The sequence below is a fragment of the Phoxinus phoxinus genome (assembly GCF_949152265.1).
Source record: "Phoxinus phoxinus genome assembly, chromosome: 20".
In the NCBI taxonomy this organism is placed as follows: Eukaryota; Metazoa; Chordata; class Actinopteri; order Cypriniformes; family Leuciscidae; genus Phoxinus; species Phoxinus phoxinus.
Genome location: NC_136895.1, coordinates 3,514,195 through 3,533,108, shown reverse-complemented (window position 1 = coordinate 3,533,108; position 18,914 = coordinate 3,514,195). Strand labels below are relative to the sequence as shown.

The following is an 18,914-nucleotide window of genomic DNA, read 5'->3' as shown; positions in this document are numbered from 1 at the left end:
ACAGAATGGAGAAAAAAACCTTGGGAGAAACAGACTCAGTCACTCAGTTCTCCTCTGGCCAATGAGTGAACAGTGTATGATTATGATTCAGGAGCATTACAGGTCAGAGGTCAGACTGGTTTGGAACGATCAGAATATTATTCAGTTCATGTGGTTGAAGATCAGAGTCGGACACGGGTTAGTTGAGGATCAGTGCATATATAGCACTTTTATAGGCTGTTTATAGGCTGTCGTGTCGATGAGGCTTTCACAGGGGAGAGTCTAGTGGACACAATCTCTGCTGACACTTCAGCATTGCGTTGTGGTCGTGTCTAGGCGCAGGTCCTCCATCTGATCTGGACACGGCCCGGATCCGGCAGGCTGTGGGAAAACCTTGGGATAAACAAAGACTAAAATTAGCGTAGATGCCATTCTTCTTATGATGTAACGAGTACATCAGGATTTATGGGAAGTGTTCCCAGTTCCGGCTGTTCTAATCTATGCAGCCTAACATTGAGTTATAGAAGTCTATAATGTGTTATGTGTATGCTAGGCCGAAGACCTAGAGTGTCAGTAACCAAACAGTAGTCTGTACCCCAAAAAATACTATGGAAGTCAATGGGTACAGACTACTGTTTGGTTACTGACATTCTTCAAAATATCTTTCTTTGTGTTCAGCAGAAGAAATAAATTAATACAGGTTTGAAACAACTTGAGGGTGAGTAAATGATGACAGAATTTCAATTTTAAAGTGAACTATCCCTTTAACAAGCGGTTTAATCATAGCTAGCTTAAAGGTTTTTGGTACGTATCCTAGAGACAAAGATGAATTAATGATATTAAGAAGAGGATCTATGACATCTGGAAGCATCTCTTTCAGCAGCTTAGTCGGTATAGGGTCTAACATGCACGTTGTCGATTTAGATGATTTGACGAGTTTGCAAAATTCTTCCTCTCCTATAGCAATGAATGAATCGAATTTTCCCTCAGGGAGACTACAACACACTTCCTGATGCGATACTGTAGTAGACGGTTGCATAGTTATAATTCTGTCCCTGATATTATCAATCTTATAAGTGAAGAGTTGCTTAGAAACTTCTGGGTTTGAATCTTTCTTTTTCGTTAGTTTAGCCACTGTTTCAAATAAATACCTAGGATTATGTTTATTTTCTTCTAATAGGGTTGAAAAATAAGCAGATCTAGCAGCTTTTAAAGCCTCTCTGTAAGCAATCGAGCTCTCCTTCCATGAAACGCGAAACACCTCTAGTTGTGTTTAATTCCAGTTGCGCTTCATTTTTCTGGCTGCTCTCTTAAGGGCCATTTCATTCAAATATTTAATATTGGGGGCATCCAAGTTATTTCACATATTTGAACATTTTATTAAAGTAACGCAATAGTTTCTTACCGTGGTAATTGGGATGTAACTCAGTTACTAACTCAGTTACTATTTGTGAGAAGTAACTAGTAACTAATTACTTTTTTAAGTAACATGCCCAACACTGGTCGTGACGTCGCCATTAAAGTCCCACTGACAGTCATAATATGGACAAAAACTGCTGAAACATTCTTCCAATTTCTTTTGTGTTCTGACAGAAGAAAGTCATATGAGACATGAAGATGAGATGTACAAGACATAAATAATGAAGTTATTACTGATCTATTTAACAATGCATTTCAGATTTCAGCTGATGGGTTAACTTGAGTGCATTTCCAGTATAAATCGGTTAGATGGTCAGTGTATGTTAGTTTTGGCTAGACTTCAGAAGACACAGAGAGACCTTTGAGCTGTCATATATTTATCCTCAACTGTCCAAGCAAACACATCACAGTTCATGACCCCCACGGATGATTACTTGTGTTCATTTAATAATATACATGAACTGTTTTCCCACAGTGATATATAGCAGCCTACATAACGTTTTTGGATAAATGGTTGTGATTCAATCTAAATCTCTCATTAAGGGACTAAATCTCTGTTCTCTGTTAAGTGGGCAGGACTTGTCTTCAGCCCCAAAGACTAAGGATTTAACTTCAATTTTATCTTCTTGTTTTCAGTGTTTAAAGAAAGAAACCCTTATAAAACAAACTAAGAGGATTTATTGGTTTCCTCTTCTTGAACGTTTGTGAAACAAACCTGTAAGTGTTATGGGTTTAGTTGGTTTAGTTTGAAGGTGTGGAGTGAGAGCTTTAGTCTGGGAAGCTCATCAAGAAGGATTTAGCCTTGATGTGATCTCCTGAGATGATGTTACGCTCCAGCATTCCTTTGGAGATCACTTCTGGAGACTTCACGACACACAATGGGCTCTCTCTGTCCCTGAAGTCCTAATTAAACCCTCACAAAAGCCTTGTGGGACCTCAGAGGAGGCGTGACTCACGTTTGCTGAGGATAAATATTGGTTACCCAGAGGGAGTGTCTGGAGGATTACTGTGGCGTTCGCCTGCACGCTGATCGCTCGTGTGTGTGTGTGTGTGTTTGCATTCGCCATTATTTCAGAGCAGCGTTCAGATTGCATTTTACATGAGGTTACAGAGGAGCCTTTATGTTTGTGGTGTGTCTGCTGTCCCATCATTCACGAAGACTCATGACAAAACACAGTCTAAACACAGACACTTCTGGACCGTCATTCATTAGCTATGGTTAACTCCTCACCCGCACTTTTCCAAAACAAGGTTTGGTTAGGTGTTGACGTACGCTTGAGGCTGTGGTTCTGGTGTGTTTGGTGTGATTCATTCTTGCCCATGTCGCCCCACGCTGGAGCAGTTCTGACCTCAGGCTTCAAACGCCACTGAAGGCCCACAGTAAATATAAGTTGGAAATGTACCTTTTGTAATATAGTATAGGAGTCTGGTGATCTTGTTTTAAACAGTTAAAACTCTCTTAAAAACATGCAGTAGATAAGACTAGTAATGTTGGCAAAAATGTTATCTAACGCAACTCAATGTTGCCCAGTCTGGAGTCGCACGGGTATATCTGTGGCAATAGCAACTATACATTATATGGGTCAAAATTATCCATTTCTCTTTTATGCCAAAAATCATGAGGATATTAAGATCATGATCCATGAAGATATTTAGTAAATGTCCTACCGTAAATATATAAAACATGTATTTGTGTGAGTGAATGCAGCACAATCGTGAACATAAATGCACAACTTTAAAGGAGATTTTCTCAATGTTTAAATTTTTTTGCTCCCTCAGATTCCAGATTTACAATAGTTGTGTCTCAACCAAATATTGTCCTATCCTAACAAACCATACATCAATGGAGAGATTAATTATTCAGCTTTCATGTGATGTATACATATCAATTTTAAAAACCCATGTGACTGGTTTTGTGGTCCAGGGTCACATAAAGGCATTCATTGACCAATGAGAATTAAAATGTTCAGTTTGTCACATTTATCTTGTAGACTTGTATGGTCTAAGATTACTCTGATGTTTATTTGACTGAACCTGTCTTTACATTTCTTATGGTTTCTTCCTGGTATCTGTTCCTCTTTTCTTTTCTTTTTTTGTCTAGTTTAGTTCTCTTTATCGTGTATGTGTTTTAGCTGTCTGGTCTTCATTTACTTCACTGGTTAGTCTGTTGTGTTTTACAGTTATTTGGGATTGCCTTCTTTTAGTGATGAGAGAAATTAAGCTTTTTTTAAACTTTGAATCAATTGCTTTGCAAAATGAATCACTGTATCGAAGCTCACACACACTGCTGGTCAGTCCAGTGTCAATGCAACAAACACTCAGGCCAAACATTAATAAAAACACCTTTTACCAACCAATTGCGAATGTTTTATTGAAACTGTAATCTATTAAACCAATTACCAAATCATCTAATAGCATTGTTTAGTTTGTTTTATGGAGAGCTTGGGCAATAAGAGACTATTTTACAACTCTTCATCATACAGATGTGTCAATAAAAATGTCTGCAAAAGGTATTAAACTGATCTGAGATTAGGTAAACACCATATAGACACTAGTTCATGGTTTCATGCAGATTTCAGTAAACAAGTCTTTGTTACATCACAACTTGTTTCGAGACATTTCTCTAGTTTAGAAGTTTGATACGCACTTCGAACCACTGCTTCGAAACAAATGATTCGCACAAGATTTCAAAGCTTCACAAAGCAGTGTTTCGAAAGCACCGTCTCGTCTTCTTCTGCAGAAGGGCTTGTGTACATTGTCTTATTTATTTAAATAAATTTAGATCCGCAACTCTTGACACACGTGTGCTTTCAGAAAACATATTACTGTATTCCTGACCACTTCCAAACTTCCCATACCCTCAAAACACATCTGTCTGCCTGAGCTCTCTCTAGTGTGGCTAGATATAAGATATAATATATAATCCACACTCTTATACTATTCATACTTGATGACCTGACGCTGTTGTGTTGTCATTGCATCATGTGTATGTGTGTTCTTGCTGTCTTTCAGAATGAGCTTGTGTTGGGTTGGTGTGAGAACCACAGGAGATGTTCACAGGTAAGATGTTTTCAGATTAATGAGCTTGACATTCTTCATTAAGCGTACAGCTTCTCATACTGCCTCAGTGCTGCTAAATACAACTATTCAAATGTCATTTCCTTAGGAAATGGCCGAAGGTTAATGCCTTTATACAAACCACACGCCCAGTACGTACACTAACCCTCACTCACGTCTAACGGCTTCTGGAAGCCAGCGTGAACAGCACTGAGAGCCGCTGTTATACACACAGCCATTTCTACAGTCCTTACACCAGATTACTGTCATTGTGGGATGCAGCACATTATTAGATAAATAGACAGATTTAGATTTTAATATTTGGTGTTCCTTACACTTCCATTTTCTGAACATCAAATCAAAATGTAATATTGTATTGAGCATGGGTCATGTGTGCATATTGTTCCAAAGGGAAAAAAAACAATTCATAATCTTTCATCAAAATGTAATAACTCGCTCCGCCTCTGAAATATCTTTTCAGCAGACGTCACCGATGTGTCATTAGTGATCACTGGTGTAATCCAGGAACTTATCGGATGGTCATCAGTCACATTACACACGTACAATGGGTTGGGAACATGGAAACGTTTGCCCTAGAGGAAATTATTATTATTATAAGGATATGATGGGGTAATAAGCATTTACAGCACACCTCTCCCTCCACCTAGAGTCCATTTGCAAGGATGTATTTATCAAAAGAGTTCCCTGGATTCAGAAATATTCAGACTAGGCTCTTAGAAAATAATCCCTCTACTGTACCAACATTTTGGGAGTACCAACTCACACACACACACACACACACACACACACACACACACACACACACACACACACACACACACACACATACACGCATACATACACACCAAGCGGCAACCTCCCCGTCTCTCTCTTGAAACCAACACGGAAGTGAATTAAACGGCAATTCGTCGACTGGTCGCTTGAGAAGTGCAGAAGCGAGTCAAATCTGTATCTCCCCCATGTTAAAATGCCCAACTTTACAGCAGAAAAACACATGTTTACAGCCTGGTTCTCTCTGTGGCTTTGGTCTATACAGCTAATTTTGCCCTTCATAACAACTGTGAGGTGGGGTGCATTTTTTTATAACTCACCCGTTTAGTTGATTAATATTTAAAGTTCTAGAAAGTTAAGGGTGTGTCCACTTTTGAGTGACAGGTGGATTCCCTATGATGTCAATGCTAGCCGGTTGCACATCCTTGAATGACCGTGGATTTCTAGCGCATTTACTTGAACTTCAAAGGTAATATATCTATGTTTTGACCCATTTGAGAATTGAGATGCGGCCAAAATCAGAATTTAAAATGGACTGAATAATAAAGCTCTCTACGAACTTGACGAGCGATGCCGCGCTGACGGACCAAGTAATAAAAGAGTGACTGACATGTATGCACATAATCACGGTCACACACACACACACACACTCTCTCGGAGTAATATTGTAAAGTTACTGCATAATACATTTTCAACTAGCAGAATAGCTGTACAGAATCACGATACACAGTCTCACTTGTAGCTATGTCTTTTAACTATTATAATATTTCGAAGGGCAAAAAAAGGACCTTTTAATTGGCATTCTGATTTTAATCATCAACTGTCAGTGTCACTTTAGCGCGAGCCGCTGTGCAGTCGCAGACTTGGTACTGTGAGTAGCACATAGCATTAGCTCCCAAGCCTGAGCTAACTCCATAACGTCACGCTAGGTGGGCGTGGCTTCAGATAGCCAGGCTCCTCAGCTCCGCCTCTTTGCCCATATTCTGTTATCCGGGAGTGACGAGCGGTGACGCGAGGCCAAGATGGCGTCGGCCGGCTCCGCCCACTTTAGGCTTCAAAAATGCTCTTCAGAAACCTACGGGTGACGTCACGGACACTACGTCCATATGTTTTTTACAGTCTATGATACACACGCATACATACACACACACACACACATACATACATACACACACACACACACACACACACACACACACACACTCATACATACACACACGTACGTACAACAGCAATGTAATAACCATTGCCAGATTTATGCTCATCGTTTTCCGATAAAACTGAATGTGCTTTTAGTGGCCCTCACTGAGAATGTGATATCATGTTGCAAAACTGTTGTCACAGACTCGTTTCTCCAATGAGCCTGATTTGGAAATAGTAGCAATGCTAAAGGATAATTCCGGTATTTAACACCTTGAGTCTATATTGTAGTTTGTTTTGGATGAACAAGAGTGGTGGACAACATTTTCTTGACAATGGTTCCTCTCTCGAGTTTTTGACTATAAAAGAATTGGCCATGGACCCATTTAACATTGGAGTCAATGAGCATGTCCAAAAAATGTCATTAAAACAGCCAATAATGTTCGTTTACAAAACTGTGCAACTCATCGAGTGATTAGTGGTGTTCGTTGATGATTATAAACAATATATCATCGCAATAAATGATTCCAATCCGTTTATTTTGCTATAGTGGAACTATTTTTTTCAGACACTTCACAACCGTGTAACTTCCGCTCAATATTTGAATCTGAAGCGTTAGCACACTCCCGACCACTTGATGGCGATAACCGATGTTTGTCTCGCGGGACACTCACGGTCACAGTCGAGTTCAACTTCATATTACAAGTAACAATTAATGAAGGTTTTGTTTGTTTATTTGGCTTACTCTCCCGGAGCACAGTTGCTCTGCTCGCTAGCCTTATGAGAAACGGAAGCGAGCAAAAAGACTACATCGACCAAATGTAAACAGCCCCCTTTCCGTCTCCGGTAGCGCATTTATATTAACGAGCACTCAGTCTTTCAACAGAATTCAATGAGATTTTACAAAATGACGAATAAAACACGACAGAAACTGTATTTCGCAACACTTTTTGTTTCTGGAACATCAACGAACATCACTAACCACTCGGTGAGTTTAACAGTTTTGTAAACGAACATTATTGGCTGTTTTAATGACATTTTCGGACATGCCCATTGACTCCAATGTTAAATGGGTCCATGGCCAATTCTTTTATAGTCAAAAACTCGAGAGAGGAACCATTGTCAAAAAAATGTTGTCCACCACTCTTGTTCATCCAAAACAAACTACAATATAGACTCAAGGTGTTAAATACCGGAATTATTCTTTAAAGGGGTGGTTGATTATAATTGCACTTTTCTAACTGTAGTTAGTGTGTAATGTTGCTGTTTGATCATAAACAACATCTGCAAAGTTACAACGCTCAAAGTTCAAAGCAAAGGGAGATATTTGCTTTTAAAGAAATCGCTTTTTAAGGACTACAACAAACGGCTGGTAGGAACTACACAACATTCCTCCCGGGTTAGTGACATCACCAACCCTATAATTTACATAAACCCCGCCCCCGGGACATGATTTATAGATTATCAAGACAGAATATGCTAATCAATGACTAGAAGATAACTACACATAAGCTTCATAAATTCATCAACTAACCATTCAGAAATGTCCTGTTCTTCTACATGTTGTCACTTCTTCTTGAGTCTCTCCGTCTTTCTGACTCCGGCTTGAATATTAAAGGCTAAAAGTTTTTTAAATGTTCAGTGCGTGTGTGTGTGTGTGTGTGTGTGTGTGTGTGTGTGTGTGTGTGTGTGTGTGTGTGTGTGAGGTAAAAGTACACAAGCTCTTGAAGCTCCGCCCCCTGTGCCGGGAGCAGCAGCTCATTTGCATTTAAAGTGACAGACACAAAATGGTGTGTTTTGTCTCACCCTCAAAAAGTGACACTTTAACATGCTATATAAAAATATCTGTGGGGTATTTTGAGCTAAAACTTCACACACACACTCTGGGGATATCAGAGACTTATTTTACATCTTGTGAAAAGGGCATTATACCCCCTCTTTAACATAGACTCAGACATTGTAGAAATTATTTTGAATCCCAAGCTTTTAAATGGCACAGTTTCACTCAAACATGGCCAGTTGTGCTTCCTTAAAGCTCCCGAACGCAGGGTTAGATCAGAGGAACTGAGACTCAGGCGGCCCATGAAGACTAGCGGAGGTTTTCAGAATGGGGATGTGTGACCGTAATTGCCCTCCGATAAGCCAGTAAACATGGTTAGCTCATTAATGGTAATTGCCTAAACCCAGACATCTCTGGCTGCCGTCCGCCAGTCACCGAGACCCGCTCACCCTGAGGCCCTGAGCTTTAAAATCCCCCAAAGAAAAGGAGCAGAATCATGCCTCGTGAAAGCCGTATTTCTCACACCAGGCATTTAAGCCGGCCTAATTGCTTTCAGATGGAAGTAATCCACCGTCAGCCTTTCCAATAACAGGTAAAGTAAATGTTGTGTTTCTTATGAAAATAAGCCGCTTCACATCCTCCCCGGCTGAGCTGTGTCTAAAAGTGCTCTCGAAATTAGCCGCTGTTTATTCCTTCAAAGCCCAGGCCAGGAAGACGCCGCTGCTTCTTTCTTTTGCTTGTTTGGTTGTGAAGGACTTTCTCCGTCTTCATGTTTTGTTTGTATATTTGTTGAGTGCATGATCAGTTGATCTGTTCATCTAAATCTCCCCTCATATCCCTCACAAAAAATAAGTTTACTCAAATGTGGAGCTGTTAGTATACTCCTTTTAAACAAAACAAAAAACGAATTTTCATTTATAGTGCTTAACAAAAGTATACTTAATGAACTGACAATTGTATAATATTATATTATAAGTCTAAGAATATTTTGGCCTATACGTGTACTTAATAAAAACGGTATAATTTAGTAAATATGTATATACACACATTACTGTTACACTTAAAATACACTTTTTATCAACTAAAAAGTGGACCAATTTAGTCCCAAGAAGTATTGAAATTTAGTTAACATTAATTTTACTAAAGGATACACACTTGGAAAATATATTTCAACTTTACTTAAGGCAAGACATTAATGCTATGTTGATCCTATAATATTTCTTCTTTCAGACTAGGAGAAAGAAAACATCCAAAGTATTATACACGAGTGTTTATTTTATTAGCTTTTCTATTTTGCGTCTGTAGATTTCAGTGACTATAGGCCGAGTCTTTTCTCTCTTACATACAGCAAACTTTACACTTTTACTCCCATCTATATTATAAAGGGATTTACATATATCATTCGCCTGATTTATATAATATTTTATTCCTCAAACATGGTGATTTTTCTTCTTCTGGACAGTATTTTCTGATTTATGGAGCAATAAAAATAGAATGAAAAAATCCTCTCTCTAAAAACCTTTAAATCTAAAATGTCAGAAAAAAAAATGAACCTGCTTTATCCAATGTTCAGATTTATGTCCTGGAAATGTGTGTATTTGTAAATAGATAATGCCTCATTTGCATATTTAAACATACCGTTACAGAAAACTTGTAATGCTAAATGTTATGTCTTAATATACTGTGATCAATTGACTGGGGAAGTATGGTGATATATCTAGTAGTTAAACTCACAATTTCTTTCTTTTTTCAAAACTTTACACACAAATCCAAGAATTGCACGCACAAAATGCAAAAAGCCTCACATCTCTTGCACAATAAAGCACTGCATTCAAAATATCACAAACACATCTCAAAAGCAAACATTTGTCTTACAGTTTTTTCCAACTGCTTACACACGTTTTCAAAACTGTCTCTGTCCATTGTTCAAAACAGGTAATCTGACCTTTGACCTATGTATAGGCCTATACTACAGTAAAGCAGTGATTGGTTAGTGATCAGTAAAGCAATTAGTGTTTGCGTGAGGAGTGTGTGGTGTGTGTGTGTGTGTGTGTGTGTGTGTGTGTGTGTGTGTGTGACCTGGTGAATAAGTGTAGCATTTTGATTGGTTGTGTTTAGAAAAGGAAAGCAAGTCACTTCCTACTAGATTTGTGTGTTACAGTATTACACAGTCCGAAAAACCTATAACTTGACCTTTGACCTGTTTATAGGCCTAGTCTCAAGCTATGATTGGTTGGTGTTCAGTAAAGCAATGAGTGTTTGCACATGTGAGGAGTGTATGTGTGTGTGTGTGTGTGTGTGTCTGTGTGTGTGTGTGTGTGTGTCTCTGATGAATTACTGTGGTGTTTTGATAGGTTGTGTTTTAAAAAGGAAATCAAAATACATCCTGTTAGATTTTTGTGTGTTGCATAGACAATCCGCCTTTGGCTAAGCCACACCCTATAATGTAGATTGACCAATCACAGCGCAGCCGAGAACGAGCTCCACAGCGGTCCGACACTTCTTCACAGCGCTCCATTGACTTTAACACCGGCGTCTCATATTTTTGGTCTCGGCAGGCTATTACCGTCGTAGTTTTATCAGAAATATGGTTAAGCGTTGTGCCTGGAGCATTTGTAACACAGATACGCGTTTCCCAGAGAGGTTGGAGGGGGGGTCCGTTTTTCCCTTCCCAAAACCGAAGTCAAATCCTGACAAGTGTCGTCTTTGGATTAAACTGTGTGGACGTCCTCAGTCAGCGAAGATCAAGATCAACAACACACTTTTGTCTCTAAGGCCGTGTGTCCACCAAAGCGTTTTTTTCACGCGTCTGGCTTTATTTTTCAATTGTTTTCAAAGGGAGCGCCACGTTTTTAAAACGCCATGAGGGTAACGAGGCGCTGAGCGAGTATTTAACGCTCAAGCGCTGAGCGTTCGGCGTTTTTTACAGGTCGCCGAGAGTTAAAGAATGTTCAACTTTGGGTAAAACGCCACGCTCATCACTGTCACTTTTTAGCCAACCGTCCAATCACAGTGGAGGAGGGGCGGGACTAATACCACACGGACCAACGGATATTCTGTATCATAGCAACGATGCGTCTCAACTGAAAAAAAAAACTGCGCTGTCAAAACGCTCTCAAGCGCCCGCAGCTCGGCGTCTTCAGCTGGCTAAAAATGCTTTGGTGGACACACGGCCTAAGATACATTTATCTTTTAACCTTACTGTGAAGTTATACTAGTTAGACAGTTTTATGCTATGATTTCAGGTCTCTACCCTAATTGTTGATACGCTAGCACACGCTGCTAATAAACACAACTTTATACTCGCGTAGTCCGTTTGCTTTGTAATAACGATTATAGAAGTGAGGAGACCCAGCTCTGCATGAACAGTGTTGCTCTTGATATTGTTAGTCCCAGCCTCCGTCTCCATTAGGATATGCGGTGGTTCATGTTTTTGACTGTGACCGTTATGCTTTTGCCTCTATTTGGATCTTGTTGTTGCTTGCGTTTCGCCGGTATGTCTTGAATATACCCTTCGAACGCACACTGAGCCCCTTTTGCCTACTTCTATCGGACACTTTATTTGCTGCTTTATAAAAGTTTGATCAAATTTCAGCAGGAAGAGCCGTCACAGCATAAGCCATGTATGAAGTTGACGGACGTAGCAACAGTAACTAAGGGGGGCGGGGCTTAGCCAAAGGTGAATTGTGTGTTTGTGGTTTGCAAAAAGTGTTTTATGAAATTAAAAAACTGAGTCGAAGGCAGAGAATAGGTGTATGGTGGTTATGCAGATTTGGTGTGTGTGTTTCTGGTGTTTGAGTGTCCGGTTTCAGAAATTGTGTGACATGTAAGGATTTTGTGTGTAAGCAGTTGGAAAAAACCCTGTAAGTTTACAAACTTGAAGTAAAGTTTCTGTAAGGCATATCCTTCAGTGCTGACGGAAGCGAGTGTGAGGAGCGCATGAGGGCGTCAGCCAGCACGTGTCCAGTGTAATCCGTCAGGCCTGACCCCGGGTGAACCGCAGCGCTGTCAGGTGTTCACTGGGGCATTACTGGACTGACCCCGCTGAGCTCGACCCGACCCGGACCAGCAGGTGACCCGGACTGTGTGTGTGTGTGTGTGTGTCTGAGCCGAAGTGTCGTATTGTCTGGAGAGCTCATTACATCTCACAGGAGAACTTATTCCAGCTTTGTTTGGCAACTGGTGATATTGGAGATTTAAAATGAGTCTGGTGTATCTGAAAGCAGTAATATTGTCCTCTGTTTCTCATAGTAGTGCTTATTTCTTATCACCAAGCCACAAAATACTTGTGCCACAGTATTCTTGTAAGGGTTGCCAGATCTAGATAACAAAACGGCATCATCAAATCTAGCCAAGAACTAGTCCAACGTCCAATTAAAATTGCCCAAAAACTAACCCAAATACCACAACTCAAAATGTGCCATTTCCATACCTAAAAAGCATATTTTACTGACACTGTTATGCATAAACACAGTATCATAATACCTTAGGATTAACAAATGGTGAACACAATCTTTCAGTGGCGGTGGAAACTACTTAAAAAATGACAGTTTACAAGCTAAAATAAACATTTTCAAATATTCCTAAGTTATTTTCCTAGCAACGATCCTCGGGCTGGATTCACAAAGATCTTAAAGAAGTTAAGAAATGGGTAACACTTTATTTCAATAGTCCACTTTAGACATTCTACTGACTATAAGGGTGTATTCACACCAGGAAAGTCCGATAGTTCACTTGCTTTGGTCCGGACCAAATACATTTTTTTTGTTGTTGTTGTTTGGTACGGTTCGCCTTCACACTGCTCTTTTTGCAAGTGAACCAAAATTTGTAAACAAAACCACACGTGTGCTAAGGTCGTCCATTCATTGGACAAGGATTCTCAAGTAGGGAAATCAGGAAGTGCAAAAAAAAGCTATTGTATATACTGCTAACAAGTGCTGTCAACGTTAACGCTTGCGATTAAGTTAGACCAGTTTAACGTAAATTAACGCACACACACACACCCACCATCCTTGTATTGAAATATCGTTACATTATATGAACTCGCTCGTATTCATGCAAATGCTTTTAAAGCATTTATGCGTGATTAGACTAAAGAGACCGCTCTGTATGTGAATGTCCTGATGCGCACACACTCATTCATTCATTCCATTCCAATGATGCAGTCACGACGCGCAAAGAGACGCGCAACAGTATCGTGTGGCCAGACCACGCGCCGGAATGGAATTCTCTTTCGCACTTGAACGAACAATAACACAAACCATTATGCCAAAATGTAGTAAATCAACAACAGATCACTTTCCCACAACGCAACTCAGAGTTAGTTTGGAACCGTACCGAGAGCACCTCTTCAGCTGGGTCTCGGTTCGATTGTTTGGTCCGCACCCGAGTTCGATTGCTGTATTCACACCTGCCCAAAAGGTCCGCACCAAGGGGGGAAACGAACTAAAGTTCGATTCAATCGAACCAAACAAGGCAGGTGTGAATACACCCTGAGATGATTTTGCAGCTACATGTCCACTAACTGTCATTAGAGTATTAGTCTTAATATCTGCTTAATATCTGCAAACAGTTTATTTTGATGCTCCACCAACAGATATTCTACTGACTAGAAGTAACTTGGCAACTGCAAGTCAACTTATTCTCCTAACCCGAACCCTAACACCTAACCCTAACCTACCAGTCTACTACAGTCTCCTAATACTCTACTGAGAGTTAGTGGACATGTAGCTGCAAACGTACTTATAGTCAGTAGAATGCAGAGGTGGACAAAGTACACAACTTCCTTACTTGAGTAAAAGTACAGATACTACTGGTCAAATATTACTCCGTTACAAGTAAAAGTTGTAAAGACTGATGTTTACTTAAGTAAAAGTACAGAAGTACTCATTTTTAAAAGTGCTTAAGTATGAAAGTAAATGTCAATGCATTGTTTTATTATCGTTGAATTGTTGCATGTAATAGCCATTTTACAGTACCTTATGCCTCTGAATCTATGCCTGCCTACCCTCATATCAACATCACATGTATTTCTATAACACAGTTCCTGTAGTGGGATTGAATAAGTGTACTCAATAACGTCAATGGTTTCGGACACCCAAATGGCTGTTCCCAGTTTTTTGGCTTTTAGTATGATTATGTTCGCCTTACTGTCATCTATAAGTTAGTGTGCTCCAAAATAATAACAAAATTTGGATTTAGAAGACCAAACACAACGTTGCAAATTAAAATCATATTGATGTCAGAATCCAGTGTCAGATTGACGTTAATCTCCAACGGAAAATCGGTTGACGTCAGAAACCAACATCAGTCGAGTTCTGACGTCAACCTTTCATTTCCAACCAAGATGCAACCCAAACTCATCCCTGACGTTACTACTCTCTACTCAAGGACCTTGACAAAAAAAAATGTAGTGGAGTAAAAAGTACGATATTTGTCTTTCAAATGTAGTGAAGTTAAAGTAATAGTTTCCAGAAAAAATAATACTCAAGTAAAGTACAGATACTCAAAAAGTGTACTTAAGTACAGTACTCAAGTAAATGTACTTTGTTACTGTCCACCTCTGGTAGAATGTCTAAAGTGGACTATTGAAATAAAGTGGAAGCAAGAAATGTCATCGCTCTTTGTTAATTGCGTATTGTGCATTTTTTAAATAGTTATTATTACATGGCTTGGTTAATTTCTAATGAAGAATGCTGTTATTTCTTACCATGGTCTGGGTGAATACTCGATTCTGATTGGCTGCAGGGTGTCCATTAAAAAGTGGTGTAGGACACCTGTCAGGTTTTGGTGCAGGATGCCGAAGACGAGGACACGGGTATTCGAATGCAGTTAGTTTATTAAATGAATAAACTCTCAGGAATAACAGAAAACAATCAAGGACTTCAGAACACACTACCTTATACCGACGACGACCAACAAACACTAAGGGAAAACACAGGGCTTAAAAGAACTGGGGTTAATGGGAAAATTAACAAGATGCAGGTGTCGGGAATTACTAATTAAACAGACAGGGAAAAACTTACAGGACTAAACCAAAAATCACAAAGACAGGGGGAAACAAGATCACAACACAGAACAAAACACATTAACAATGTGACAGAACCCTTCAGGTGGCCACGGTGGTGAGGACCCTTCAGGTGGCCACGGTGGTGAGGACCCTTCGGGCGGCCATGGTGGTGAGGACCCTTCTGGTGGCCACGGTGGTGAGGACCCTTCAGGTGGCCACGGTGGTGAGGACCCTTCGGGCGGCCATGGTGGTGAGGACCCTTCAGGTGGCCACGGTGGTGAGGACCCTTCGGGCGGCCATGGTGGTGAGGACCCTTCAGGTGGCCACGGTGGTGAGGACCCTTCGGGCGGCCATGGTGGTGAGGACCCTTCGGGCGGCCATGGTGGTGAGGACCCTTCGGGCGGCCATGGTGGTGAGGACCCTTCGGGCGGCCACGGTGGTGAGGACCCTTCGGGCGGCCATGGTGGTGAGGACCCTTCAGGTGGCCACGGTGGTGAGGACCCTTCAGGTGGCCACGGTGGTGAGGACCCTTCAGGTGGCCACGGTGGTGAGGACCCTTCGGGCGGCCACGGTGGTGAGGACCCTTCAGGTGGCCACGGTGGTGAGGACCCTTCGGGCGGCCATGGTGGTGAGGACCCTTCAGGTGGCCACGGTGGTGAGGACCCTTCGGGCGGCCATGGTGGTGAGGACCCTTCAGGTGGCCATGGTGGTGAGGACCCTTCAGTTGGCCACGGTGGTGAGGACCCTTCGGGTGGCCATGGTGGTGCTGGGAACCTCGTTGGAGAGACCTCCGCGGTCCCCCTAGCAAGTATACTGCGCCCTCCCAAAATTTTAATGGGAAACTTGACAGGCACAAAGATTTGTTCTTGGTGCTCGGGAACAGACACCGGCTCAGGGACAGACACCGGCTCAGGGACAGACACCGGCTCAGGGACAGACACCGGCTCCAATGTGTGCACCGCCCACACACACCACATGGCTGTGGCCATAATGGCCAGTGTCGCGGTCACTGAGGGCTCAGGAACAGTCTCTGGGCTGGACGGGACCAGCGGCGCAGGGGGCTCTGGCGCAGGATCAGCGGGCTCTGGCGCAGGATCAGCGGGCTCTGGACATACCGGTCTTGAAATAGGCTGAAGGGGAAGATCCTCTAACACGTAGTTCGATCCACACACCCATAGCGTGTGATCAACGAACTCCATAAAAGAAAGGTTGAGATCTCCCACCAGAATCAGCTAGGCAAGCGGGTCCTTCAACAGAAACCCCAGAAACTGTGCCTCAACTCTTCCTCTTCCAACGTCATGTCACTATAAAGGTCCATATACACCCCCGCATAATCCTCGAGTGAGAGTTCACCTTGAAACAAGATAGGTGTGTTAACTGGTTTCACCGTCTTCTTCCGGTGACATCTCCTTTGGCTCATCTTCGGTTATTTATAGGGTTGGTCGTTCTGTCAGGTTTTGGTGCAGGATGCCGAAGACGAGGACACGGGTATTCGAAAAAATTAACAAGATGCAGGTGTCGGGAATTACTAATTAAACAGACAGGGAAAAACTAACAGGACTAAACCAAAAATCACAATGACAGGGGGAAACAAGATCACAACACAGAACAAAACACATTAACAATGTGACAACACCTAGTAAAGGAGTTCTAAAACCGTTAGATTTCAATTGTAAAACTAATTAAAATATAAACTAATGTTTTAAAAATGTGTTATTTGGCAAGTGAACATGGTATAAGCGGGTTAATGCCCGACGAGGTGTCCATTGTCAGGTATTAATGGACTTCGGCGGAGCACCTCGAAGGGCATTAAACCCTTACATAACAGACCGTTGCCAAGTATAACACACCGTTACCATGAAAAACAGAGCGTTGCCATGGACACGGTGTTCTTTAGCGGAACGTTAAACATCAATAAACTCAATTTTGTGTCCAATTAATGTAATAAGCGGGATAATGTATAGCGAGGCGGTTGTTAGCGAATACTTCGGCGGGTCCTGATCAGCCCGTCGGGGTTGTGTTCGCTATAACAACCGCCTCGCTATACATTATCCCTTACATATTAAAGAGCCTGTCGTAAGATAGAGCGGTCTGTTGCATTCAGTTGCACTACGTCACTATAGAGCAGGTGTGTGAGTGTGTGTGAGAGACGTGTGTGAACTAACGTGACCGTGGCTCGTGGTTTGCATGTTCTCCGTGTGTCAGCGTGGATTTCCTCACAGTCCAAAGACTGCGTGGTGGACTGGATCTGACGTGTGTGTGTGTGTGTGTGTGTGTGTGTGTGTGTGTGTGTGTGTGTGTGTGTGTGTGTGTGTGTGTGTGTGTGTGTGTGTGTGTGTGTGTGTGTGTGTGTGTGTGTGTGTGTGTGTGTGTGTGTGTGTGTGTGTGTGTGTGTGTGTGTGTGTGTGTGTGTGTGTGTGTGTGGGAAGATGGACCTCAGAGGACTGGAGCACAGTATAGTCATTAGGCCAACACATGTTCCCTTTAAAGTCGAGTGTTTCTGAAATGGAAGTTGTGTTTTCCCAGAATGCACTGCAGATATAAAGCTGGTATTATACGGCAAGATGTGATTAAGGTATTGTGTCACCGTCTGTGATTTTTTTCCAGGAGCTTAAATGCATCAATTATGTAACATTAAACCCCAGTTCGGCTCCACGGTTAAAGTGCTCTACACACACTCTTACATGACAGCACCAAACTATCACAACACAACATGTCGTTTCAAAACCACACAGAGTCTCGAAGCCAACATTACAGTTCCTAAAGTAAACCATGCTTGGTTAGCATTTACATATCTGAAATATGCTCTGTTACCTTTAACGGCACGTAAAACAGTTTATGATGACGGATTCATGTGGAGCATGTGTGTGTGTGTGTGTGTGTGTGTGTGTGTGTGTGTGTGTGTGTGTGTGTGTGTGTGTGTGTGTGTAGTTCTGATGAACTCCGTGGCCTTGAGTCGTACCCCTCCACCCTGAGCAACATGTTTTCTGCGAGTGTGTTGCGTGTGTGGCCCACACACACCTGAACTGCAATGGCATTGCAAAAGTCAATGGATTGCAGACGCTCAGAACACCCAGGTTGTTCCCACAATGCACCAGTGCAGCGAGCGGATGTTTTCCAGTTCATTTGCCGCCCCGTGTGACACCTTAATGACCAGCCGGTCCCGCATTCATCAAGCAGGCGTTCACACTCCTACAGAGCCCTCTCGGGATTCAGAAACACTCTGCGTCTGAATAAAAGATGTGTCTGCACATGTGGTTTTTGTCATCGTGAGGCTGGAGCCGTGAGAGTGTACATGCAGGACACTAAATCAGAACATGCAGGCTTCCTCTCCAATCAAGAGGTCAAGACGGGACCTCTGGACAGCGTCCTTCAAAACCAAGTCCAGGGTGATTTGTGTTTCGCTTGTCATCGACTTCCATATGGATAAGCCATTTGAGTAATTCGTGACACTGAGAAATGAACGGACTACTCTAGCTCTCCTAATGTTTCAGTTTTCCACGTGTGGCGTCTGGAGGTTCACGGGAGGTGAGAACGGGAACACAGGCTACCGCTGGTTCTTCCTCTGGCCTCTCGCAGCTTTCTCACATTTGTTGCCATCTTGTTCGGCACGGCTTTCAAAAGGTCTCGGAGGGCGTTCTCCCAAAGATCGTCTCAGTTTGTTCCACCGCGTCACACAGCCCTTTATTATAAAAGCTCCTCTGGTTTATGACGACATCCACGCTGAACAATCATCTG

At 42.0% G+C, this 18,914-nt stretch overlaps 1 protein-coding gene across 2 annotated transcripts in view; it reads left to right on the top strand.

Annotated features, from left to right (window-relative positions):
* The window catches only part of anos1b (anosmin 1b), an 81,506-nt gene that overhangs the window by 8,325 nt on the left and 54,267 nt on the right, over positions 1-18,914 (top strand). For both annotated transcript variants that reach the window (XM_079592298.1, XM_079592299.1), the window contains exon 2: positions 4,411-4,458. In XM_079592298.1, the coding sequence (XP_079448424.1) occupies positions 4,411-4,458 (48 nt within the window). The remainder of the gene's footprint in view (positions 1-4,410; positions 4,459-18,914) is intronic.